This window comes from Camarhynchus parvulus, chromosome 6, assembly GCF_901933205.1.
Source record: "Camarhynchus parvulus chromosome 6, STF_HiC, whole genome shotgun sequence".
Lineage (NCBI taxonomy): Eukaryota > Metazoa > Chordata > Aves > Passeriformes > Thraupidae > Camarhynchus > Camarhynchus parvulus.
In genome coordinates this window covers 15,994,860-16,021,369 of record NC_044576.1, presented here as the reverse complement: position 1 = coordinate 16,021,369, position 26,510 = coordinate 15,994,860, and the positions used below count along the sequence as shown (strand labels likewise).

At 37.1% G+C, this 26,510-nt stretch overlaps 1 protein-coding gene across 1 annotated transcript in view; it reads left to right on the top strand.

Moving 5' to 3' along the window:
* Nucleotides 1-26,510, top strand: part of TM9SF3 (transmembrane 9 superfamily member 3) — a 39,607-nt gene that overhangs the window by 1,515 nt on the left and 11,582 nt on the right. The window contains exons 2-9 of the mRNA XM_030950763.1: nucleotides 6,535-6,730; nucleotides 9,038-9,160; nucleotides 13,817-13,977; nucleotides 15,083-15,160; nucleotides 16,093-16,224; nucleotides 16,737-16,903; nucleotides 19,263-19,357; nucleotides 21,262-21,392. Of these exons, the coding sequence (XP_030806623.1) occupies nucleotides 6,535-6,730; nucleotides 9,038-9,160; nucleotides 13,817-13,977; nucleotides 15,083-15,160; nucleotides 16,093-16,224; nucleotides 16,737-16,903; nucleotides 19,263-19,357; nucleotides 21,262-21,392 (1,083 nt within the window). The remainder of the gene's footprint in view (nucleotides 1-6,534; nucleotides 6,731-9,037; nucleotides 9,161-13,816; nucleotides 13,978-15,082; nucleotides 15,161-16,092; nucleotides 16,225-16,736; nucleotides 16,904-19,262; nucleotides 19,358-21,261; nucleotides 21,393-26,510) is intronic.

Below are 26,510 nucleotides of genomic sequence, written 5' to 3'. Positions count from 1 at the left end.
ATTACCTGAACAATTACCCATGGAGATCACAAATTCCTTTTGAAGGCTTGTAATTTTTTTCATCTAAACTACTCAACTCTGAGGGATTATAAGTCTATTTTGGTTTAGTATTCTTGCTCACATAGTGTCCAGTTTATTAGCTGGATAGGTTATATGATAGGTTAGGAATAGTTGGTGTAGAAATACAGTTACCTTTTTTTGGAAGGCTGTCTCCTTGCTTGGGTATTTTGATATTTTAATCTTGTGTGTGGGAGATTGGAGTGGAAGCATTAATAGCGTGAATGAAGCACGGCCAGGGTTTTGTAGTAGTATAGTGATGTTAAGATAAAGAACCTGAAGGAAATATTCCTTAAATACTGCATTTTAATGAATTTCCCTTTTAAATATGATTGCAACTGGGAGATTAATTTTCTTATAATCAAAGTGCTTTACTACAATTTGAAGGCTCTGCTCACTTTTGGAGAAGTGGAAGGGAAATTCAGGATTTGATAATCTCAAACCAAATTTTCACTGACTTTAAGATTCAAGACCTATTGGTAGGAATACACATCCTTATCCTTCCATTTCCTCGGTGTGCAGCTCCCTGGGGGAAGGTGTGCTGGTGCATCCTGAAACAGCTGAGCAGGGTGTTGTCAGTGCTCAGCATGTTGGACATACACAAGTGCTGTTTTAAGCTTTTAATGCTGCTGTAACATGGAATAGTATGCAGCGTGTGCTGTAATATGTATTACACGTGTCCTTTATTTTATGGTTGTGGACTTCTAAGCAAATACTAAAAGGCGATTGTGAGAGGACTCTGTGTGAAGCTCTAGGTCTGTGCTGTTGTTTCTGGAGATACTAGGTATGGATAGTGTCATTGAATCAACAGCTTATATCCTTTATCTTAAATTTGAGTTAGTCTTTAGAAATCACATCTGCCTTTCTTTGGAGGAAGAATAGTGTAAATACAATTATAAGATAAAGACATGGTTATTTAAAATGAATAGTAAGTGAAGAGAAGGTTTTTGCCACAGTACTTAAAATCTCCATTGTCTAAAGACAGCACAGGAGCATAACTTCACCCCATGACAGAACAGTTTATCAGGAACTAACTGAAAACTTGTCTGGTGATTCTTTAACTTATTTTCATGCTCCAGAGGATATAATGTACTTGCTCATTGCCTGTATTATAACAATTGCAACATTTTTTGACAGTTGTCCTTTTATTTGTGGAAGCGATACTATCAATGGGGTGCTGGTGACCTTATCACAATGTATACTGATCCTGCAGAAACAGGGCTGGGGGGCTCCTGCCTGGCCTTTGCTTTCACATCTGTTGCTAGACTTGTTGAAATTGATGATGTAATAGACAAACCACAAAACATTCTGAAATATCCTGTGGCTTTTGTTGCAGGAGAATGGTCTAGAGAGTAGGTAGCATTTTAATTTTAATGTTGCTTCAGTTTAATTATCTGTGCTCTGTAAGAATAGAAATACATGAAGAACATTGAAAATAAACAAAACCCAGCCTATATTGTATAGCAAAATTCCTAGTTTAATATGGTTGAGAAAAGCGTTTTTGCTTGATTTATACCCTGATCAAGTACGTTAAAACCCTGAGCATGTAAGGCTTATTTAAAATTAGCATGTAAATTTAGGAACTTTGTATAGTATCTGAAAATTGTCAGTTAGAGAAGCACTGTGGAAAACAGTTCATGTAAAATACTTATTTGCATGTGAAGTTGAGCGCAGATGAGCGGCCTGATTCCTCTTTGAAGTTGTGTTTCCATTTTGAAGAGGTGAAATAAATGTCATGGAAGCAGGACGTGGTGTGCCTGAGCAATCTTGTGCATCTAGGAAGTGCAAGAGTAAAAGTACTGCATGTACAGAAGTTCAGCCTGTGCCACTGGTACAGTTCTAGACACATCTTGACGGGTCTAAAATTCAGAGAGAAATAAAGAAGTGTTACTGGAAATAGCCTGCTTTGTCCAAAGGCGAGCATGAGGCTGAAATCTACAGTTTAATAGGGTGGGGATGTGAGCTGCAAACATTGAGTATTATCACAGTGCTCGATAGATGGGATATCTCTAAGATACTGAGGACTGCAAGCCTGGGATATTACTTGCAAGGTGAGTTTTGCTTGCTGCCTCCTTTATTTCTTGTCTTGCTTCTACATCTTTGCTTTGCCAGTAACAAATAATGTTGGTTCTTTTTTTCCCCATGAAAGTTGTGCATTGTGAAGCATGTCATTCCAGACTTCTATTCGAGGAAAGAAGTAAAATCACATATTTTCTGAAAGAAACTGTCTTGATTTGAATTTATTTTGCTGAATCATCACATGAGGTTTGGCAGTTGTAATCCACTTTTTGTCTCCCATCACATTTTTGCAAAATGTTTTCCTGGTTTAAAGAAGAATATCAGCAACAGTCTCATATTTATTTCTGCAACCTTTTGTAACTGGCTTAATCTAGCCTTAATTGTTTTGTAGAATAAATAGTCTATTTTTAGGGTTAGCATCCTAATTTCTACACTTGAGTAAAGAGAACATAAAGTTGCTTTCCATACCATGAGTGCTCTGTTGGGTAACAGGAAAGAAAGATGCATGTACTGTACTGAAGGCAGTATTGCTATACTTGAATAGTTTCTAAATTGTATAGATGTATGGAAATTGTCTTTATATTAAGCCTCAAAGTGTTGCACACCCCCAGTTTTTCACTGGTTGTATTACATAGAAGAGATGCACTCCTGGCCATGTCAGACTACACAGGGTTCCTGCCAGTTTCGTGTTCTGCAGGGAACTAGGGTGGACCCATCAATACCAGCAATGAGGAAGAACTGTAGATGGGTTGGATCTGATTTTAGCTTGCACCGGCACATCCCTGCAGCCCAGTGCTCTGAACAGGCACTGTGACCATATTGTGCTGCTTTGGAACAGATGTCCTCAGCTGTGGTGAGGGTTGTAGTTGCATTTGAGGTGCAGGTTGGTTCTCCACCACCTGGTTGACAATTACAGAAAGAAGTTTCTGAAGGTTTGTCTCCCTTAGCTTAACAGCTATATGGTAGGTAACTTGTGTCTATGCCGAGACTTTTCAGGCTGCATCTATAAATAGATCATTATATGTTCCATATAGCTACAGAAATTACTGAGCTGATATTAAGCTTAGTGCAGAAAAATATGTGAAGCTTACGGACATTTTTTCATAAATTACAGTAAGTGAAACATAAATAAAATTGTGTTTTGTAGCCTTCTCTCACATGTGAAAGTACTGAACTATGTGAGTTGTGGCACTTGACCAAGTTGTTAAATGCTTGTGTCTGTGAATATAATTGGGATCTCTGAGCTAAGTGCAGTATATTATCCCTTCATATGAACCAAAACCAGAAGAGCTTGCTGAGATACACCAGAGTACAGATTGCGTCTTATTTGATGACCTTCTTTGCCTTGTCATTTACTGTGTTCATCTTGGCTTACTTTATGTTCTCTCTCTCATACTGTGACTTTTTTGCTGAAAGGTATGTTATATGTAAGCCTTCCCAAGACTTACTAGCCCTCATAAAGAGGTGACAGGACAGTCTCCTACAAAATACTCTAGTGCTTTGTCTTGCCTAAATAAGTTTTCCTTTGTGTTGGCACTGTTATTTATTGTGGACTTTTTGATATTATGAAGGCCCTAATGAAACAGAACAGAAAAGAAACCAGACAAAAAGCCCACCATCAAACTGCCACACTTGAACTCTTTAATTGCACTCTGTTCTTGCCACCAAGTTACTCTACCACTAGGCTAAGAATGAAAGGATAAGATACGTCATGTCAGAGAAATGTATTTAAATGTGAAAGCTCATCCTTATAATTGACAATGAGCAAAACCCAACAAATGGAGAGAGAAGAAAATGTCCTTCAGTTTCTGCTAGGCACTACCCCCAGATTTAAGCTGAAGGTGCTTAAGTTGTTTTGCTTACTACAGTGCTCTTAATTTGAGGAGGTCTCTGGGAGCAGCAGATGGCTGTGCCTAAGGACTGTGTGAGTGAGCTGTGGCCTGGGCTGGCTGAGGTGTTGTGTTTGTTTAGGTAGCAGTCCTGAAAAGATTTCTCTCGCGCTGTTCTGGGGTGTTTGTGAAAAAGGAGGAAGTAATAAATGCAGACTGAATTTTTTGCATCTGTTTGATGTGGCCCCTTTTCTCTCTACAGTAGGTTGATGACATCTTGGAGTCATTGTGGGAAAAACATGTGGGCCCTGAAGAGGGACTAAGCCCCGTGGAGATAAGAGACAAGCAAAGACCAGATTTGTTATTGCAGATGTTTTAATTACTACTTAGTTACATTGGTAGATCAGAAAACATAGCAAGATTTTGCATAATATGTTCTAAATCTGTTGGTTTCTGCCTCGTCTGTCACAAGTTCCAAAAATATGGAGGTCCCAGCTCAGTATGAAGCATGTCAGAAAGGAACAGCTGAGAAAAGCAGTGGTCAGTGCTTTCTTTATTCGGGCTGTCAAAGATGAACTGACAGACCTAAGGATGTTGTCATATTCTATAACTGAAGGTTAAACAGAGACATAGGTCAGCTCACGTGTGAGCTGTTTGGTATAAGTAGTGCTAAAGTGGGCTCTTGACAAGTAAAGACCATTTTGAGAAAGGGCTGGAAATATGTTCTGCAGCTGTTAGAGGAAGACACAGAAGACATGATAGAAAAACAGGCTAGGAAGAGAGATGGACCAGCTTGTCCTGTGCTCTCTTGGCAAGAGCTAGAGGTGGATTCCAAGTGCAGACTCCACTGTCTGCTTCTGCCACTGAGGGGATTGGAACTGGGATTTTGCTTTCTTTCTCTTATCTTTCCCAACTTTCTTTGGACAACTGTGCTGCGCTGGTATAACCTTTCTGATTGCTGGCAGAGAGGAGGAATGTCTACTTTCTCATGCTTTCTCTTGTCTACTTTTTATTTGATGCTTCTTTGACATTCTTTAGCTATCAGAAATGCTCTGAAGTGTGTGCTCTGCAAAGGGGCAAGTTTATGAAACCAGTAAGTGTTTGGTCTCTGCTTCAGCTCAGAATGAAATTAGTAAGATATTTTAAGTTTCTTGTTGGAAATCACTCACACAAGAGGCTGGAATGACCTTTGTATGTCTTTGTAAACAAAAAAGATGAGCCTTTAATTGAGATGGTGTGTTAGTTTAAAGGGATGAAATTATTTTCCGAAGCATGTTTGTTTAAATCCTTGAGTTTAACTTTTAAACACTTCATCTGGAATTTTTTTTTCATGTCTGCACTGACCTCTTAGTATGACTGGTTGTTCAGAATAAATGGAGTTGAAGAATCTTTGTTCATTTGTTAAAAAGGGAGATACAGAACTGTGTTCAGTATTTCAGCTGTGCACTATATAATAGGTATGTCTAATTCACATTTTGCTTTCTGTTCTTCTCCAAGGTGTTCTGTGTCTGTTTTGGTCTTATAACAGTACTTTATACTTCTGTACCTAAAAAAATTCAGGACCTGTATAGTGATTTGCTTTTATGTGTGTATAATTATAAATAGGGTTTGTTCCTGCCTTAGAAATTACATTGCTGTAGTGTGGTCCCTGTCCCTCTTATTCTGTTGAAATTATAGGTGAAGTAGTGTTGTGTGAGAGACTTTGTGTAGTAATCAGCAAATCTGATACCTCATCCAGATGCATACAGATATAATGCAAATTACTATTTCAGATCATTTAATTTTCCCGAATTTTCCAGTATTTGAATACTGATACATTAATGACTTCTAAGTACCTTTTTTTGTTGTTCAGAAGTAATAAGGGCTTGGAAAAAAATATTGGCTCCTGGGCAAGGAATATGTTTTCCTGGCTAACAGTAGCTGTGGAAAGTGAAGAGTGAGTGTTCCCAGAGAGAATTTCATGGCAGCCACCAGACTTCTTGCTGTTCTGTTTTTTCACTGTGGGAATGTTGGAAATGCATCAAAATACAGTTCTTCTGTCTGACTTTGGCTCTTGGCTACTATAGGTACACAACAGTTTAATTTTAGTGCTTCCTGTGAGGCATTGTGCTCTTCTGGGAATTTTGAATGCAGTTTATACCCTTTCTAAACAGAAAGGGAGCTGCATTTTAGGAAAATACAAAATACCTGGCAGTGTGGGTAGATTGCCTGACTACTTTGCTAAGATCTTGTTTAACAAGACATTAATTTGGTGTTTCCTTTATTTCAGTTGAGATAAGCAGAGTTTTGCTTTTAACTGATCTGTGTTTTTACAAAATTAGTCAAAGCTTGTTTATTTTCAGGACTTCTGCTCGCTGCATCATCTTTCTTAAATCTCCCTTGTCTAATACTTCACTGATAGGCCGTAAGAAACTGTATGATCAGCTTGGCTTTTTTTTCCTATGAAAGCAGGCTGAAATTTTATCCTGGAGTCCCTGTCATGCAAAAGACAAATATGCTCAGCTGTCTTTAAATGTGGCTGTTGCCCGTGATTGAGCAATGCTGCCTGCTAGTTAATAATGAGTAAGAGCTTCTTGAACATTTTTATTCTGCTGGGCTTCTCATCTAACTCAATAACTTTGTTTTTCAGTACCAAGATAAAGAGGAAGTTGTTCTATGGATGAATACTGTAGGACCCTACCACAATCGCCAAGAAACTTACAAATACTTCTCTCTCCCTTTCTGTGTGGGATCAAAAAAAAGCATTGGCCATTACCATGAAACCCTAGGGGAAGCTCTTCAAGGAGTTGAGTTGGAATTTAGTGGGCTTGACATCAAATTTAAAGGTAAGTGATTCAAAGTGCATTTAGTCACAAAATGGAAAGGACAGTGAAGGCAACTGGCAGCAATTCAACACATTGGTAAAAATTAATAAAGTTTATTCATTTTTTTAGAGGCTTAGAAGTTGTCATAAACCCAGTACAATTTGTATCCAATTTATGTATTGCGAAATTTGGATTTCGTAGACCAGCCCCTAAAGTTTAGCATTTGTATAATGAATTCCTTTCCAGTTAGATTGTTAAATTGTGATGGTAGCTCAGTTTTTTGGTGACATTTTAGTGGTAGACCTTGTTCTGTGCAGAAGGGGTGTTCACTTTTATTTTTTCCCCATTTAACTTGATTGTATCAGTGAAATTGAGATAATACTCTTGTAATGGATAGGTTTTATTTCAGTGTGATTGATACTGGCTTCAGCTCTTCATCGGTGTTCCAGAAGTTGCTGCAATTAAATTGAAACAGGGCTGTTGGTGTTTTTGTGGTGATTTGATTTTTTGGTTGGTTTTTGTTTTCCTTTTTCTTTCTTTTTGTAAACAGATAGAGGCTTGGTTGGTACCAGTAGATTCATGGGTTCTTAAGTAAAAGATACAGCTTGAAGGAGTGTTGAGTGTCTAAAATCTGCAGCTGAAATAATTAAGATAATAAGTAATCAACTTGCACAGATTTTCTTCATGAATATGTGAATCATATCTAAGTTCTGAGTTTACAGGCATCTGTGCTTTTCTTTCTATGCCTTTGGCATTATGGCAAGATTAACAGTTGCAGGCATTTCTTTCTCTTTAAAGTATTATATGAGTTTGCAAAATTAGATTTGAACTTCATACTTTTAGGTTTTTTATCCTCTAAAGTTAGTAAAAGGGAAATAGAAGTATTCTAATAAATTAGCTTCTGCAATAAAAAAATAATTCCTTCTCAGCATTGTTTGACTGGACAGCAGTAGCAGGTAAGCGTGAAGCTGCATGTTGTTCATCATATTCAAAGAATTGTTTAGGCTGCAGCTGTTATTAGCTGAAGTACTAAACTGTGTGAGTAAAACTGGCAGTTGAATCAGTAGGCATTGCCTGTATTTTTTGAACTAGAATAAAAACATGATTTTGCAGAAGTGTGCCCTTCTGAGAGCGAAGGTTTCCACTTGCACTCCCATGGTGGTGACTGATGGGGCAAATCTTCAGTGTATTCAAGCCTCCATGAAGTAGTGTTTCTTGTTGTATTAAGTGTGGCATATGAAAGGATACATGCAATCATACAAGATAGTTGGATTTTCCTTTTGTTACAATATGAAAAATGTTGTTCTTACATCACAGGTCTCAAATCTGTGTAAATACCTGTGTGAAGGAAGAAATTAATTAGTAACATACACTCATATTATAATATAACTTCTAAGTTTTCGGTTGGCTTCATTATCTTGTCAAGCTAAATCTAGGATAATAATGCTTTTTAATTAATATGTCAAGTTCTTTACTCAAGTGTTTGAGTGACATCCTCTGTTACACCTGAGACCTAATAAATTATTAAATGGATTGAACATTGGTATCATAGTAACTTCAATTTGAAAATTTATTTTTGATGTTACCATACTGTGCCATTAGAGAAGATGAATGTAAAGAGGAAAAGGATGATTTAACAAAATTGCATTTTGTACTTCTTCAGGAATGTAAAAGAATGGCTGCTAACAGTATACCTTAGGAATTGTAGATGGGGAAGAATAACTTTCTGGGTGAAAGAGGTGGATTTATTTTATTTCCAAATGCAGCCTCTTGTGAGTCCTTTGCATTATTCCTGTTTTTGTCTTCTCTCCTTTTTTTCTCTGTCTTTACTCTGATTGCTTTGTTTCTTCCTTAGGGTAGTTTCTTCAAAACTGCTGAGACCTTTAAAAAGTTTTAGGTTTTTTTACAAACATTATTCCTAGTCAGTGAAGCCGATTATACTAAAACAGAGATAATGTTGTAAACAGTTTTAGGTATTTCTTAATAATTTCATACCTCTTGTTAAAGTTAGAGAGATCTCATTATCTGTTCAGGTGAATCTGTCATCAGCTTTTTTACCTTAATCTAGTGTGGGTAAAGCAGCAAAAGGATACTGTGAAACCTTTCCCTGTCCAGTATGTGGGAAGCCTCTGCATGCAGAAATGTAGATTTCTGAACACAATCATGCATTTGCTTTAATGGTTCCTTTTAAAATGTCCTTTATTGTTATCTACTTGAGGATACCCAAGAGGTCTTGGAGACTTCAGCTCTGTCCATTCCTCCATTTGATTTGCCTTCACTTTGAGCCAGCTCATTAATAAATCTTCAACTTGCTTTAATTTTTTGCAGATGATGTGATGCAGACCACTTACTGTGAAGTTGACTTGGACAAGGGAAGAAGAGATGCATTTGTGTATGCTATCAAAAATCACTATTGGTACCAGATGTATATTGATGACTTGCCAATATGGGGTGAGTGATATTGTGCATTAATGACTGGATTACACCTACTCAAGTCCTGTACTAGTGGGTTTCATGGAGTCATTTAATGACTGAGCTTTGTTACAAGAATTTCACAAGAAACTTACATGAAAATCAAATTCACAAGAATATGAAGTAAAGTAATAGAGGACATAAGCTGCACCGTGGGAAGGTTAGGTTGAACATTAGGAAGCATTTCTTCACAGAAAGGGTGATTAGACTTTGGAGGTGTTGGAGTCACCATCCCTGGAGGTGTCTAAGGAAAGCTGGATGTGACACTCAGTGCCATGGTCTAGTTGACAAGATAGTGTTGGGTCATAGGTTGGACTCAATGATCTCAGTGGTCTTTTCCAACCTAATAAATTCTGTGTGAAATAAGTTGAAGGCTTATTGCATTGAAAGAACAGTAAGATGTCTGTACTAGTGAAATACAAAAACAGTGAAAAGCTATTTTGTTTCTGAAGTCCTGATTTAATAACAGTAAGTTCTTAGGTTTAAATTTGTTCAGATGTTCAAGTAGGTGGTAATTAGGTAGGTTACTTGTAAGGGCCATGTTATTGTGATCATGAATAACAAGCTTATTTGAGAGTTGAAACTTTATTTTGCTACTTTTCTTTATTACTCATGTAAAAACTGTTTTGTTTAATTTTGTGGTAATTTAGTGGCTGTTAACGGTGTTGCTTTGTTGTCTGTGATTTATTTTACTTACTCTTTTACAGTTTTCAGAATTTCTCTTGCTGTGTATTATTTACCTGGGTTTAGAAGTGCTTGTGTCTTGAATAAAAATGTGTGTATCTTTATTGCCATTGTCTCCTAAGGTCTCTGTGTTTTGTTGCTCCCTCACAACCTGTGATCACATACCTAGTAAGGAGTGCTCTGCAGATTGCACTTTGCACTGATAGCAATCAACCAAACTCTCCAAGGCCTAATCTCCCTGTTGTAGATATATAAACTGAAAGGAAATGAGAAACAGCCATAAGCTCTTTGTTGCCTGTGTTCCATGGAGGAGGTAAACCTGCCCAAACTAAACCAAGTCCCATAACACCTACAGAAATGCAGTTCAAGTCATGCAAGAAAAGTTCATTGATAGCTGGTATGAATAATGGTATCCATCATTAATTCATTTTGACAAAGGGTGCTTTTTTTTAGCTCTTTCTTATTTTAATTTGTTTTAGAAGATATCTGTCAGATGAACATGGCAGAAATATTAACACTTTATTTATTTATTATTTATCTGGTTGTCAGGAAGGTCTGGGTTTGTTTTAATGTGTCTGTTTTTAAGAGATACCATTATAATGCCTGAAGAGAAGTACTTAAGTATTGATTTTGTTCTTTTCAGCTGATTGGTTTATTGTGTGCAATGGCTTTATAGCCAGGCTTGGAGTAGACCTGGATTACTCTGTGTGACCTTTACTGTACTGCTTGTGCAATTGCTGGTAGGCTTTTTAAAAGCATGCATGAGTGACAGTTGTTGCTACAATATTTTTTATGGCTTTGGCCTTTCAGCAAAAGACCAGTGAATTATTTTTCTAGACTAGTGGCAGGTATGTAGGGTTTGAATTGCCCGGGGATGATGGATGCTGAGCTGACTTCTTTGGAATCCTGTGTGGCTAACAAGTCTTGGAGGCTTTCATTTTTGGAATTTATTTTTCTGGTCATGTTTCATCATCCAAAATGCCAAAAAACAAACATACCTACTAAATCTTCTATACATCACAAATTTTATGCTCTCAGCTAAAAAAAAATCTGTTTTCCTGTGATTGAGTGTTTTTAATGTTTCCCAGTATGCTTTTTATGCACAAGAAGTCAACTAGAAAACATGTAGAATATAGGTATCATCTTTCTAAGATACTAAGAAGCTGCTTTTGATAGTTTGGAACCAGGATCTCAAACTGTGCTACATAATGGGGACTGCAGGATCACAAGTACAGGTAATATTATGTAAGGATATAATCTGACATCAGGTGTGAAGGCAAGTGGTGCTGACAGTTTTGGTCTTTGTCTCCTGCAGGTTAGGTGAAAGTAGCAGGACTGCAGGTTGGTCAATATTAGCCTTTTATTCAAAAAATTAATTGAGTTCTTGGTGGGGGGCTGAGAAAGGAGTGGATGCACCTGAACCAATCAGAAGAGTTTATCTGCAAATCTGAATTAGTATTTTGGACCTTTGTGTTCCCAGTACAGTGGAGAAAACTGGGAATATAGCTTATCTGCAGTAATTTTGGTTTTCCTGGGTCTGTTCAGCAACAGAAATGTTTCAGGTTCTGAGTGCTGCTTAAAACTTAAAGCACTGAGACTTGCTGGTAACTGAACAGTTTTTATTTTAAGTATTTCTGTTATGAATATGGCATGAATGATGCTGTACACATGCCTCTGCCAGCTTGCTGGTGCCTTTGAGTGCGTTGTGTAACTTGTCTAGTACCACCTAATGTGGTGGCATGTACAGACACTGAAGAAAGCAAATATCTTTTGCTTGATTGTTGTTGCATAGCTGTAACTATTTAATGGTTACTAAATTTCAGTAATTATAATGAAGGAAACTGTTAGGACTGTTTAAGATACATGGGTGTAAGATCTGAAGTAGTTATGATGGCATCTCTGAAATACTCTGAATACTGAGAAAGGTTTTTTTGGTTTCATGAGGGTAGTGTCCAGAACTGGTTACCCTCAGCTTGCATTAAAAATAGCTTGTGCTGAATGACTTTTTTGGTTACTGTGTGAAGGCTCTCATCTTGATCCACTTTATTTGGATTACCTATCTTGAGAACCTTGCTGGCCAGCATGTACTGTATATACTGTATGACCCAATATCCTGTTTTTTTTCATTGTGGCTTCACATTTTGTAGTTGGATTAAACCAAAATTTTGTTCCCTAAATGTAGAAAGCTGGAATCCTTTTTTAGTGCTACCAAAATAAAGTTTTCTGTGAAGAGTGTAAAAGAAAAGGATTCAGATGGTGCTAATGTTTGCTTAGAATTCCAGGCAACTTCTCTTTAATTCTGTTCTTAAAGCAGACCTTTCACTTCCCTGGGCTCCACCAGATGCATTCATGGCACTCCTCCTGTCTCCTGGCAAACATTAGTTAAGTTCATCCTTCATGTTCTTTATGATTTTCCACCTTGCTAAGGCTTACTGCTTCCAGGCATATGCAGAAACACTAATTCTTAAAATTCACCCTGGAAGTCCTCAAGCCCTGTAAGGACTACTCTATTTTCAGTAGAGACTAGGCATAAATTAACCTTTCTTAGCTGCTGATAACGGAAGGTAATGACATCAAACTGCTGTTTGAGGGCTCTGGAAGGTTTACACTATTTTCTAATCTGAAAAAGGCAACAAGATCTTTCTAAGTGCATTCAGAAAAAAATATTCCATTTAATATTTTTTCCTGAATTGCTGTCCCACAGTGGAGAGAGAGACTAGGCTTAATTGTTTCAGAACATTCCCTAGCTATGTGAAGCACTGGGTTAGTTCATTCCTTCAGTGAGTGATTAATCAGAATCACTCCTTTAAGTAGTTTAATCAGTCCTTTAAGTAGTTTAGAAGTCTATATTGTCATGGTTCTAGATACTACCATGGGAACAGATGGCATGGCAGGTGCCAGGCTATATGGTGGAGGCACAAACTGGCATATGTTTTGTGTAGATGGCATATACAAGGCAATCCTGACAAACAAGCATGAGTGAAAAACTTGACAGAAAAATACCACCTTGAAAATTAAAAAAACATAGGTGATGCACAAAGGCCCTTCCTTCATATACCTGGTGCTTGTAATAGCCTTTTCCACATCCTTCACGTACTTGTTCCTCCATTCCCCTCAGCCTTGTGTATCTTGACTGCTGCTTTTTTGTGACTTTCCATTTTGTACATCTTGTATGCGATCTTTGATCTTGACATCAAAGGTGACACAGCCTGGGAACTTGTTGACTGTTAAACCCTTTGGTTTTGCTCAGCATAGCACAGTCTCTGGAATTATTCTGTGGCAGATGAGACATTTTGCACTAACTTATTGAAAATTAAGAACTTGATCATAGAATGGTTTGGATGGTTTGAGATGGAAGAGAACATAACGCTCACTATGGTACAGCCACAACTTCTCTTAGGCAACCTGCAACCTGTACCATTCTCACAGTAAAGAATTTCTTCCTAATAAAAAACCACATTTTTGGCAAGCATTGGAAACTTGTGTGCAAACGAGAGTAAGAAGCATGTGTTGGGAAGTAAACTAATGAGGATTACAGAGAAAAAGTAAAACTCTTAAGAGGAAGAAAAATGAGCGAATAGATAGTTGGAAGATGGGAAATTATAGAGGTCTTGGCTAAGTTCTGCTAGGAAAAATGAATCTCTATTTAGCTAGTTATTTATCTGGTAAGAATTGCAAATAAAAGTAGAGGCACTGTTGTTGGGTCTTCTACAGTGTTTGTAGCTGCAAGCTTTTTCTTTTAATGCCATTACAAAATGCTTCTTTCAGTGACCCATGGATTGAAAGTGGAGTCCAGATATTAGAGTTGAAAAGTATATGGTCTTCTGTGTCCTCTTTGTTTATGTTGCTTTTTCAGCTGGCAAAACTTTGTAATGCATGTTTTTAAAAAGTAAATGCAAAATATCTGAGAAGCATACCTGTAATAGATGCTTGCACTTGTTTTCTATGCAGGGATTGTTGGAGAAGCAGATGAAAATGGAGAAGATTATTACCTTTGGACTTACAAAAAACTTGAAATTGGTTTCAACGGAAATAGAATTGTAGATGTCAATCTGACCAGTGAAGGAAAGGTTAAATTGGTACCAAACACAAAAATCCAAATGTCATATTCAGTAAGTAATTTGGTGATGCACATGTAATAAGAAATTCTACATGGTGAAATAACTCAAAAAAAGGTACTTGTGTACTACAATATGTACTGATATGCTGGGCTGTGTTAGAGGAAGATGCATCTTCACTCCTTCAATTATTCTCTTTTGTTGCTGAAAAACCTTGGTAGATTTACTAATAACGAATGTAAAATTAAGATTATTGAAGTACTCCAAGCAAACTGGATCTTCTGTAATGTGCAGAAAAGTGTTTTAGTGGGAAACTAAAGTGATTTGGATGTTCAATCTACATTTATATGCTTTCTTCTATACTCAGTAAGAGAACAGCTTTTGGAAGGGATAGTTCCGTCTCAGGAATTTTAAAATAGGTATGTACAAGGGGGCTGCATTTGTTTCAATATCACTAAATATCCTGGTAATTTTTGGCATGCTTTTGAAAAAGATTTTCAGGTAGGCGTGTATTTAGTTTGTAAAATTGTTTTAATTTTTAAATGCAGTCTTGCAAAAGTTGACAAAAATACTTTGTGCTACCAGATTAGCACCATATAGTTCATTAATGCAATTACATTTTCCAAATCAAAAGCAGTCCTCTCTGCAGCTGGTGAAGAGCTGACAGCTGTAATATGCTGTTACCCTGTGATAGTCTGTCCATAATCACATACTTTTCCAGTTGGTTTCAGAGTAATTTATTGGAAATTGAAGTGTCTAGATTCATAGTAATTACATGTATGTGTGTGTGTATACATACATATATATATATATACACATTATATAGATTCTATAATCATGAAAAAGGTTTGTGGTATTTGACAACTACAAATCTGTATCTTTGGTTAACCTCACAGAAACAGAACTGAGGTAGTGCAAGACTGATACTTCCTTGTTCAAGATTAGATCCATGAGGAGAGGAGGCTGGTGTTCATTCTATGCCTGATTTGTAGATGCCAGTCTTTAAGAACATCATTCCATTGTTTTTAGCCAAATCCCATTCATATTGAAGAAGACATCTAAAGTGGATGATTTTTAATATGTGTTCTGGGTTTCTGCATGTGAGTATAGCTAATAATACTGTAAGGAACTTTTAAAATATAAACATTTCTCTCTTCAGGTGAAATGGAAGAAATCAGATGTGAAGTTTGAAGACCGATTTGACAAGTATCTTGACCCATCTTTCTTTCAGCACAGAGTATGTATTGTTCTAAGCCTTACAATACATCCCTTTACAATGGTTTCATTAGTTTAGATGTCATGCAATTTTTGGATTACATCCTTGAATTTTCAGATTTTCCAGGTGCTCTGGGACAATAAAGCAGGGAGGTCTGACTATTGTTTAAGTGGTAGTGTGGCTGCTAAAATAGGATACCTCTGTTTTTCTAGTGCTTCAATAAATGTGCAGGCGAGCTTCAAGCTTGCAGAAAGTACAGTATAGTTCAAGAAAATATATTCAGGTGAGCAGAAGCAGTGAAGCTTCAGGGACAGGACTGTGCAACTGTGTAAGCTGAACAAGTGCAGTTGGCCATTGGTACACTTCTTTGTGAAGTAAATGCAGAGCAAAAAGCATTAACTAAACCAGTTATCAGTTGTGGCACTATCAGTTGTGTTTAAATCTGTGGTTGTAATCTCCTTAAGGGCAGTGTACTGAGCTGTGCTGCTTTCTGAAAGTAGAGACTTTGCATTCTGTTTGGAGCTCAGTGAAAACCAGAAGTATATGCTTTTGAGAGCAAAAGTATTGTTGCTGCACATTTTCATCCTGTGCAGAGCAGTAATTCCTTTGGCTTCGCTACTTGAACGTCTTCTCTAGGAAGGCAGCAGTACATCGTGTTGCCTTTTGCTTACCAAGGGAGCATGCACAGCCAGTTGTTCAAACTTTGCTGCTGCTTATCTAAGTTGTGATAACTTGGTCCTGAGCAAGGCTGGCTGATAAAAAGGTTTATGTGTGGTGTTTCACAGGCCAGTTTTAGTGTCACTCTCTGAAGATATAATGTTGCTTACAGTATGGTTTATTGTTACTTAGCTAGTGCTGACAGGCTGTCCTTATAGGCAACAATTTATCCTTATTGGAACACTCTGAAACACATTTACAGTTCTAAATGTTATGGGTGTGTTTTCTTTTTGTAGATTCACTGGTTTTCAATTTTCAATTCTTTTATGATGGTGATCTTTCTGGTTGGCCTGGTGTCTATGATATTAATGAGAACTTTGCGAAAAGATTATGCAAGATACAGCAAGGAGGAAGAAATGGATGATATGGTAAGACCTGCATCCATGCTTTAAAAACTCCTTTTTTAAGGCTTATTGTTTTCTTGTTGTACATTCGTTGTGTTAGCAGCTCTGAATGGCTTTCTTCAATTGGACAGAAAATGCCTTTTGTGTGTCTTGGAAGTGTTACTGGTTTTCTTTATAACATGCTTCTAGGTTGCGACCCAAAAATCTCTCTCTAGTCACTGTGCTAATGTTCATATCCAACCTTAGGATTAACTAGGTCCATTCTGACTTTGTAGTAGAAGCCTGATGTACTCCTAAGCACCTCAGAGGTTTTAGGGACAGGGAGGGATTCTAATAGATTTTATTGTGTCATACATTCAGGTAGTAGTTTTTCATAAGCATCTGAAAAGTAAACTTTTCAATTTGATGCATTTAGAAGAGAAGACACATTTCACTTGAAGTTGCTTTATTAAATCAGACCTTTTGTTTTTATGTAGCTTTTGTGTTTGTCTTTAATTGTCATGACTAGACTTAAAATTTGTTGTTGTTGTTCCCAGGACAGAGATCTAGGTGATGAGTATGGGTGGAAGCAGGTCCATGGAGATGTGTTTAGACCATCCAGTCATCCTCTAATATTTTCATCGCTTATTGGGTCTGGCTGTCAAATTTTTGCTGTGTCTCTTATAGTTATTATTGTTGCAATGATAGAAGATTTATACACAGAGTAAGTATAATTGTGCCATGTCTTCCATATATAAATGTTTAAGTGAACAAAATAATTACAAAAATTGTTTTTCTAACTGGCCTGAAAAAAAGTGTTTGAGAGTCTTGAGTAGTAATCTGTAGATCAGATGTAGTATTAAGAAGTGCTCTTTTAATTTGTAATGAAACTTTGTCCTACCGTTACCACATTAGTCTCCTTTGATTTTCTCTTTTAGTGCTTGCTTTTTGAATGATTTATTTTGAAACTAGTTTGTTGTTTTGCAGGATCACTAGCAGATAATATGGGAATTATATGTATTCAAAGGTACATATTTCACTCCTGGTTTCATCCAGAGTGATAAGATGTTAGTATATTTCTGGCCCTATTTCCCCATCATGTCCTGTGAAGACTGAAATAAGAGTGTGCTCTGTTGTGAATAGTCCTGTTTTCTGCTGACAAGTCAGTATTAAGTCAGTCTTATCACAAGTCTGCTTGGGAATGAAAATGTAATTCTTTAAGTTCTTTTGAACACATTGTGCTTAGCCTGTGCTGGTGTAAAATCCCCAGAAATAGGTCCTGACTGGAAAGAATCCATTAAAAAAAAGAAACAATACTCAAGTTTAAATTTAACACACTACTTGTAGTTCACCTGTTTTCTTCCTTTACCTCTTAATTTGATTGAGATTTTTGGGTTACTAGGTGGGCTTCATCTGCTTCTGTAGTGATTGTGTTTTGGGTATTGGAGGGAATTATTGGCTTGTGTTTGGGTTTTTTGGGTTTTTGCAAGTGATTTGTTTTAAGCAGTGACTAAACTTTGATCTGTATCACCTGTAACTTGATTTTAGCAAGTTGTAATACTTCTGATGTGCCGCTGGAGGGAACTCTTGCTTTTCAATTTAGTGGCCTTTTACCGGTGTTTAAAAAGCCACTCTGTAGTACCAGAATCTTGGCATATTTTCGTTTTCCATAGGGTGTTATTCCCCTCCTTTGTCTCATGGTTATTTCTGGACAAGCATACATGCACACTTTTAATTGTGCAGCATATCAGCCCTTCAGAGAACAAAATGAAACCATTTCAGAATGTGTGTGCCCTGTAGGGAGGCTGTAGGCTAGTCATGTCAGTTGCAAAATGTATCAGAACAGTATTTTTTTAAAAGACATGCGCAGCTAGTCTTTTATTGCAATAAACCTTTCTGTCACTTTCAAAGTGAATTTAATTCTGGGTGTGTAGTGGAACAATGGACCAAATGTGGTGCAGACAATTTAGGAAAATAGCACCAAGTCTGGTGTTTTTACTGGTAGTCTGGATTTACACAGTGGCAGTGCCATTTCAGACTGTGCCTGCTCTTGGGGGTTTTGCATGTGTTTCTAAATTGTATTAAGTTACGAGCAGTTTTTAAAAAACAAATATTGGTAAAACAGTCCTTCAGTATGTGTGACCAGCAGGTATATTTGCTTTGGTCATGCTGTCATGGAAGCTTAAGTGCTAAAGATTGCTTCTTTGAGTGCAGCAGGCATCCAGGAATGGTTCCTCAAAAACCAGAATGACAGTAACTAGAATCTCTGAGAGCAACTAATTAGAAGAAAGTACAGTAAGTCAGCTGAAAACCTACTGCTATTTGCTGTCGAAGAATAGCAGAGGGATGTGGGGAAACAATTCTATTAATGAATAACATTTATATCTTCCTATTCTTAGATGTGATCTTTTAAAATGTATTTGGAAATGGCTTCTTTGATTTTAAATTATTAGCTTTGCTTGTAAAATTTCAGAAAAATTATGCCAAAATTAGTAGTCCAACATTTAATGGGGTGACATTTAAAAATTACTAAGCTCTTCTGATTGCACTACTTAATGCTGATTTGTGACTTCATTATAGTATTTATAGTTTCTAAATCTAATTTTCTGCCAGATGAGCACTTTCCATCTTAAAAGTTAATTTCTGGGGGATGGCAGAAACATTATTCACAATCTTAGTATATTTTTGTTAATACTGGCCTTTTGACATTTTATCTGCAGTTGAATTTTACACTTAATGGATGTCATGTAAATAGTTATTTATGCACAAAGTACACACATCCAAATGTCAGGGTATATTTATCAGAGGTGAGAGTCTGTACTCCAGTTAAAATAAACGCATGTTAAGAAAGACTGTAGTATATCAAAACTCTCTTTCCCACATTGAATTAGACTTGGCCAAAGCCTTGTGTACAAAAAGTTCTGATTCTTACACAGATTTTACAGTTCAAGCACTTCTAAATATTTATATTAAATAAAAATATTAAATAACTGCTTCTGCTAAAAATACAGGAGTTTTTTGCTCTAATTATGTTTGGTTTTGTATGTCATTATGTCATTTACCAAAAACATCCCTTCTTGTAGGAGAGGATCAATGCTTAGTACAGCTATATTTGTTTATGCTGCAACATCACCAGTGAATGGATATTTTGGAGGAAGCCTTTATGCTAGACAAGGAGGTAAATTGTTTTCATGTTTCAGCATTTTCATTGCATTGTTAAATGAAGAAGTTATTATTTTCTGATTTGTACCAATATAGAAGAGTCCCCATGGAGTCAGATGGAATCCATTAGATTCCTAATAAACAGGAAATATTTTGGGTATATTTAACTTTCATATTATCTACTCAGTCAGTACTGGCTATGCTTTCTAAAAAGCTAACTGAAGTCTTAGGTTAATTTAAAAGAGCTAAAGAGCTGTTAATAGTTGTGACTTCCAAATTGCTTGTTATACTCTTGTATATAATTTTTGGCTCATGACATCTGCAGAGTACAAAAGCCTTTCTCTTTTGTGCAACATGTTGTTAAACAGCTCATGTCATCTTCTCCAGATGATTCCTACATGGTCCTCTTCTTATGTACTAGGGGGGTTATGTTAGGCTAACACAAAAAGGACAAATATAGATTATTTACTAGACCATGAATTGCAGATGGGAAAACTATTTATATCATCTTTTAAAGAAAGTTGTTCTGCTTTCCAGTATATGCTCTGCTTTATACTTAGCAAATCAAAATGAGCATCAGTAGAGAGCAGAAGCCAAGTAAAATTGACAGAAGATTTGAACAGGCTGTCTTCAAATGCTCTCCACTATGCCTCTGAGTTATGACCAGTTAGATTCTTGCAGTGCACTAGCTTCATCCATTCCCTATGCTGCAATAAAAGAATAATCAATATCTATTATCTTCTAGAGTGCTTAAAAAAATAATTCTGGTAAGTTCACAAAAGAAAATTTGTATCTTTTTAGCATGATATACCTGTTAATGTTCAATCTCAACTCTACTTTGAGTTTGGAGGTTAGAAGTTTATTTTCATGTGGCTTGCTTATAAACCTAGCAATTTGGACAAAACCAGATCTAGTTAGAAAGGGGTTGCTGTACTGTAATGTATTGTGATCTGTAGTAGAGCCAGATAAGCTTTTTTTTTACAGGTAAACATGTATCAAACAATGAAATGCTGTTTATGTGGGTACATGGTGAAAATACATATGATTGTCTGGAAAAAAAATACGCTTTTTAAAATATTTTTTACTTACTGCATATTAATATCACAGTGCATAAGTGTAGACAGTTTTTAAGAGCATAGAAAGTACAGGGAATACAGATAGGGGAAATTTTTAAGGGGTTGCCCAAAAGGATTTCTTTGATCTCCTCAGGGAGCTCTAAACTTAGTAATAACTGCTAACAGATGTTCTGTTCCCTTGATGCTTGGACTTTAGAAATCACTTTCTTTCTACCTTTTCTGTTGTTGAAAATATCAAGAGTCCAGTTTTTCTGTATGTTAAATGCTGTGGCATTTACTTTTTAGCAGGGATAGCCATTTCCTTAATGCGTCCTGAAGGTGTGTCTGGGTTGGCTGGGTCCAGCTTGGACCAGGGCAGCCCCAAACAGGAGCTGTCTGGAAGTAGCTGCAGTGCTGAGCTCTCCTGGGAGCAGTGCTGAGCTCTCCCGTGCTCTCAGAGCATTGTCTAATGCAGGTGCTGCACAGGGCCAGCTCTGCTATCTCTGTCTCTTCTCATGTGCAGCTACATGCACCCTCAGCTTTCACACCCCAGGTTCTTTGGCCAGCTTAGTCAGCATATGCTGTTCTTCAGCTGAAATGTTCTCATACTGTATCCCTTTTCTTCTTTTCACCTGGTCCACTAAATTGATTAATGTGCTGCATCTTGTGAGTGACCAGAGTCAGCCAAAACTTAGTTTGCTCTTAGCTCTTGTATTGATGTAGTATGTTGTTACTTACTTCTTTCACCTTTTCGTGGGAGAAGTAGTCAAATATGTAAATTCTGGAGTTCTTGATAATCTTTTTGTTTTTTTTATTTTAAATGTGCTGTATCTTACCAGTCCCGTTGAAATGTCCCTTCTTACAGGAAGGCGATGGATAAAGCAGATGTTCATCGGAGCCTTCCTTATTCCAGCAATGGTGTGTGGAACTGCCTTCTTCATCAACTTCATTGCCATCTATTACCATGCTTCAAGAGCTATACCCTTTGCAACCATGGTGAGTTGTTTCATTGGCAAATTTGAATTCCACTGTACACACAGAAAAATGTTATTTTTTTAATCGAAATACATTTGTGAGTCATAGTTTAGAGCTAGCTAATTAGAAGTTTATCATGGGAGGGGACTTAAGGTGCTTCAAATATAATGAATTTTAATCACAATAGCAACAGCTGCTGGATGCCAAAAACAGTCTTATCTCTGGTTAAAGTGACACTTAAAGTGACGTTGCTGATTCTAGTCACCTCCTCATTAACACTGTTTTCAAAGCATGCCTAAATACCATCTTTTTACCAGTTGAATTCATTTCTATAAAACCACTAAATGTGATACAAAGCTAAACACGTTTATAAACTCTTCACTTATTTTTCTCATTTTCTTCTTCAAGAAATTAGATTAAAATTCTATCTTTGAGTATGTTTATGTTAGTTGGTCAATGTGTCCCAAAGCAATACTGTGTTATTTTTTCTTTCCTGTGCTAGCAGCTATATACAGTACTGTCATAAAAGTTTACAGCATTGATCTTTGATATGTGTAAAGAGACTGTTTTACTGCTAAGCAAGCAGTTATGGTATCCCATTTCTCCCTTGTATTCTCATTTGGAGGCCAGGAATGCTGAGGGAGGGTGATTCCATGTGCGCTGAAGTTTGTCTTGTGAATCTGTTCAACTGATTTGTATTTTAAGACTGTGGACACGTGCATGGAAAAGCAAACTGATGTATAAATCTTCAGGGTTCAATTCGCCAGGATGTTAGGACTCTCTATACACAGTGATTTTAATGTTTGCAAGGTTTTATGAAAGTGTTTGAATCATTGTGACTGGCAATAAAACTTGAGCGGAGTTAGCAGGCAAGCAGGTTATGAATCGGAAACTTCATCAGCATGAGCAACGCTCTAATGGCTTCAAATCAACAAGCTGGTTTGAAGAAGGAAATGGAAATTGTTTGCAATTACCATGTTATGCTTCAGGTTGAAGTCCCCAGGAAGCCCTCTGGCTTTATGGATGAGATCCCTTTGTGTCTTTCCACCTCTGTTTTCAATGTAAAGAGGCTTCCAGAATTGTCTAATGCTAATTTGCTTCTTTCTTGGGGAAATAAAACCTCTGCCACCTGAATGTATTAGAACACAGAAATAACTTCCTTTACCCTGACATGTCTTGAAACCATCCTCCTTGATTTAAACTGCTGGCAAGTATTTTGACTGCCATAAATCTGGAAAAAGCAGAAACTGAGTTACTGAAAAAAGTTCCATAGCAAAAAGGTTGCTAAGAGACTATTCTTAAATATGTCATTCTGTACTTTGCCAGTTTTGCATTGCCACTTCCCAGTGAAGTATCATAGTAATCTCTGTGACTTAATTCTTCCCTCCAGAGGGATTTTCCTATGGAATTTTAGGCAAGAGCAGCTGTAGAATCAAATCCAGGACATCCAAACTGGCACTCAGCTTCTGTATCTTTCACCTACCTGGTATCTGTTTTTCTACACTTTGTCTTGAAGTCCTCAAATTGATTGGGCTCTTCAGAACCTTTATGGATTGTTGTAGTCTGTTTTGAACTTCAAAACTTCATTCACCTTGTATAACTCTTTCCTGGTGTCTGGGATCTCCTTGAAGATGAGGTAGGGTCTGGGAAAATGAAAAGTTTGTTTCTGAACTCAGTCTTCACTCTTGGGACTCTGCCCTTAGCCCTTTTAGATGTACTTGCAAGCTTTCTTACCTATGGAATGACAAACCTTCTGCAGTGAAATAAGCCTTGAGCATGAACAAAGGCTTAATCTCTTCCTTGGGGTAGCTTTCAGCTGTCTTTCCCTTCAGAATGATATCAAGAATGTGACAGATTTTATTCAAATATGAGACCTTTTTAAAACTTAATGCATTGAAGCTTTGCGGAGCATATGAAGGAGATACACAGCCTGCTTTTTTCACTCATCCCTTCACCTTTACAGGAATGCGATGGGTACTGTTCAGTTATTCATGCCTTTGGAGTCCGAATTTGATTTTTTGGTGTATTTTGTTTATTATGTCCTCTTACTAGTGAACATTGAGTTCTGAAGTTGTTATATATCTTGACTTACTTTCTGTTGATGTTTATCAGTCTTTCTGGTGTATTGAACAATCATCTTTGTATTTGTGTGTGTGTGTGTGAGTGATATGTAAAAAGTGTAGCGTGGAAGACTTAAGAAGAGTTTTAAAATAATAGTATGTGAAGTGATTTCTCCATAATAAGTTTGAGGAGTATGTTACTAGTTCTGTGCAGAAATACTGACTAATGCAGAATTTCTACGGAGTACAGCATGATTGAATTTGAAGGGACCATTTTAATTCTGGCATTTCATAAGTTGTGACTGCTTACCTTGTTCTGTGAGTGATGCATAATTTAAAGATTTCCATTAAGGCTACTATGACTAATGTAATATTCTGACTGCAAAATCTATGCAGCTTCTATTAGCTGTTTTAAGATTTATTATTTTTGTTTTGTTTGAACAGTAGGTTCCTTTGTGGCTAAGGTTTCCAGTGCATTTTTAATGATTTAATTAAATAAGGTTAAGGACTCCGTATTTCTCTTGGGATTGAGACCCTATTGTTTGCATCTTTTGTACCTTGTTTTGAAAAGAAAAAAATGTTTCCTCCAACAGATAGCTTAATCCAAGCTGCAGTTTTCCCTGACAGCTTTGAGTTGATATGAGTATTGACTGCCACTAAAAAAAGAGGACCCTGGTAGTGCCAACCATTTTCATGCCTCAAGCCAGATAAAGAAATGCACCTCACTAAAAAAAGGGAGAAAATCCTGTTACATGCATTCAGCAGAAAGTGACTGTGCAACCATTGGTCAAACTCCTTCATTTTGCTAAAAATAGGCACCCCTTAATTCTTCTGCCTACATTTTCAACAGTTCAATTTATTACCCAAAGCTACAGTCTAGATTAACAACTTAGTTGTAATAAAGGTTGTAACACTTCATGTTGAAGCCTTCTGTTCTATTCTTTTTCTTGTAATGTTTGGACAATATGCAGAAAACTGTTGTGTTACAGAAATTTAGTAACCTCTGTGTGGGAGGGAGTCTCATGACTGAGAGTGCATTTTGGTAGCTGACAGGGAAGATCAAGCTGCTGCTTTGACAGTTAATTTTTATTGCTTTTCTTCCCTGTGCATTAAGCAGACGTGGCACCATAACCTGCTAGTAGCTGTTTAATATTAGATATGCTCATAAAAATTTTAATTATCACCCTTGAAAGAAGTTTAATCTACAGTTGTCAGGAAATATGAAGCATGTGGCACTAGGAAATAAATTATATCCCTCTTCACAATGTTTCCGTTCAAATATGGAAAACTGAATTCTGCACATTCAGTCAAGGGCAGCAGAATATTATTTCCCCATCAAAACAAAACAAAAAAGGAGTTAGAAGGAATGCAGGCTTGGTGAGGTTGACAGTCTCTTCTATGGCAACTAAAACCTGCAAACTAAATTAGTGTATAAGATATTTTGTACAACAAAATTGCAACAGTCAAAATTAAAGAAGTATTTTTTAATGTGCTGGCTAGATACAAAACTCACATAATTTGTTTTGGTTAACATGGATTATAGAGAACCTCTTCTTGTTTGCTTGATGAAAAACCAGGTTTGAAGATCTGATGTATTTGCCTCTTTGCATAATTTGTGTTTTATGAAGTAGTCGTTAAAATGGTTCTCTGAATTTCTCATGGCTGATGTTACAGTAATAACTCTTAAAACACTCAGAAAGATGTAACTTTCTTATCTCTGCCTGTCACACAACTGCTGTTAATGGGATTGGATTTTTTAGCATGTTGTCAGTGACTTTGGCAGGAGGGTAGAGCAGGTTTGTGTGTTGGTCTTGTCTTCATTTCTCCTTTCCATTTGTGATGGTGAAGTGGAGGCCGTTAAGTGCCTGAACTGCTTTTCCCATTGTATTCTTACTCTTGGAAACCTTTTAGGCAGAAGTCTTGTAACTTCACCTTTAAGACACTTGTTACCTCAGTAGCCTGTGTTTGCTTCAGTTAGGATTTAGACTCTGTAGGTTTGGATATTGCCCAGCCTGCAAACATTGTCCTTGCCATCTGTGGCTATGGGCACTACCTGTTTAGTTTGAGAGGAGGGGCACTGGTTTTACCTCCGACCTGTAATTAAGAGGAACATGCCTGAAAACCACCGGTTATCTCCAGTCATCTCTTACATCCAGGGAAGGTTTATTATTGCCAAGAGTGAAGAAAGTTGTTTTATCAGTCATCAATCTGAGCAGGCAGACTACGTGTGAGTCAGTGAATGAAAAGCAAGAAAGAAGATGCTGCTGAGTTCAACATGGTGTGTACAACCAGTACTGGTTTTGTTGGTCATCTTACTGAGACCAGTAGGTTGCTGTCTCTAGAATGGTCTTATCTCAATAAAAAGAACATGCATGTCTTCTTCATTCTGGACAGCTTATCAGAGCCAGGTGAGAGTAGGAGGCATTCCTGAGCCTCTGCTATGGTTCATCCTTGTTTGCTCAGTTGTGTCTCCTTTGCACTCCAGACTTAGCTCACATAATTTTTAAGACTCCTGAAGTGGCTCCAGGATAAAAAGAAAAAAATGTACTTCACTTTCACATGTCCTCAGAACACAGGATAGCATTAAGACAAGTGGCATTTCTCTGGTTAACAAAATGTTGACTTTATCTAGTGCTGCTGCTAGGTATCACTGAAGATGCTGGCTGTTCTGTTTGAAATCAGTTAATTTTTCAGGATAACAGAATGTAAGGTGTTACACCATTATCAGTAATACTTTGGCTGATCTGATAATGAAACCACAGATTTTTCTGATGGATGCCAATTATAGGTGTACTAGGGATAGCTTGACTGTACTTACTGAAGTCATTATTCAAGGGACCTTGATCTGTTTCAGCTTGTTTTATGCAGATGAACATTTTAGATTGCAAAGCTACTGCTGAGTCAGTTTCCTGGACACAGCAGCCAAGTCCTGCTGGATCAGGTTGAGCCCTTTCCTTTCCCAACTGGTTTGAATCCATTCAGCGGTGCAGAGGGTGTCGCTACCATGAAATGCTACTGACAGCCTTATTTCATCCAGGAGTTTGCCATCTAATCAGTAATTAGGCTTGGATGTTCCTTG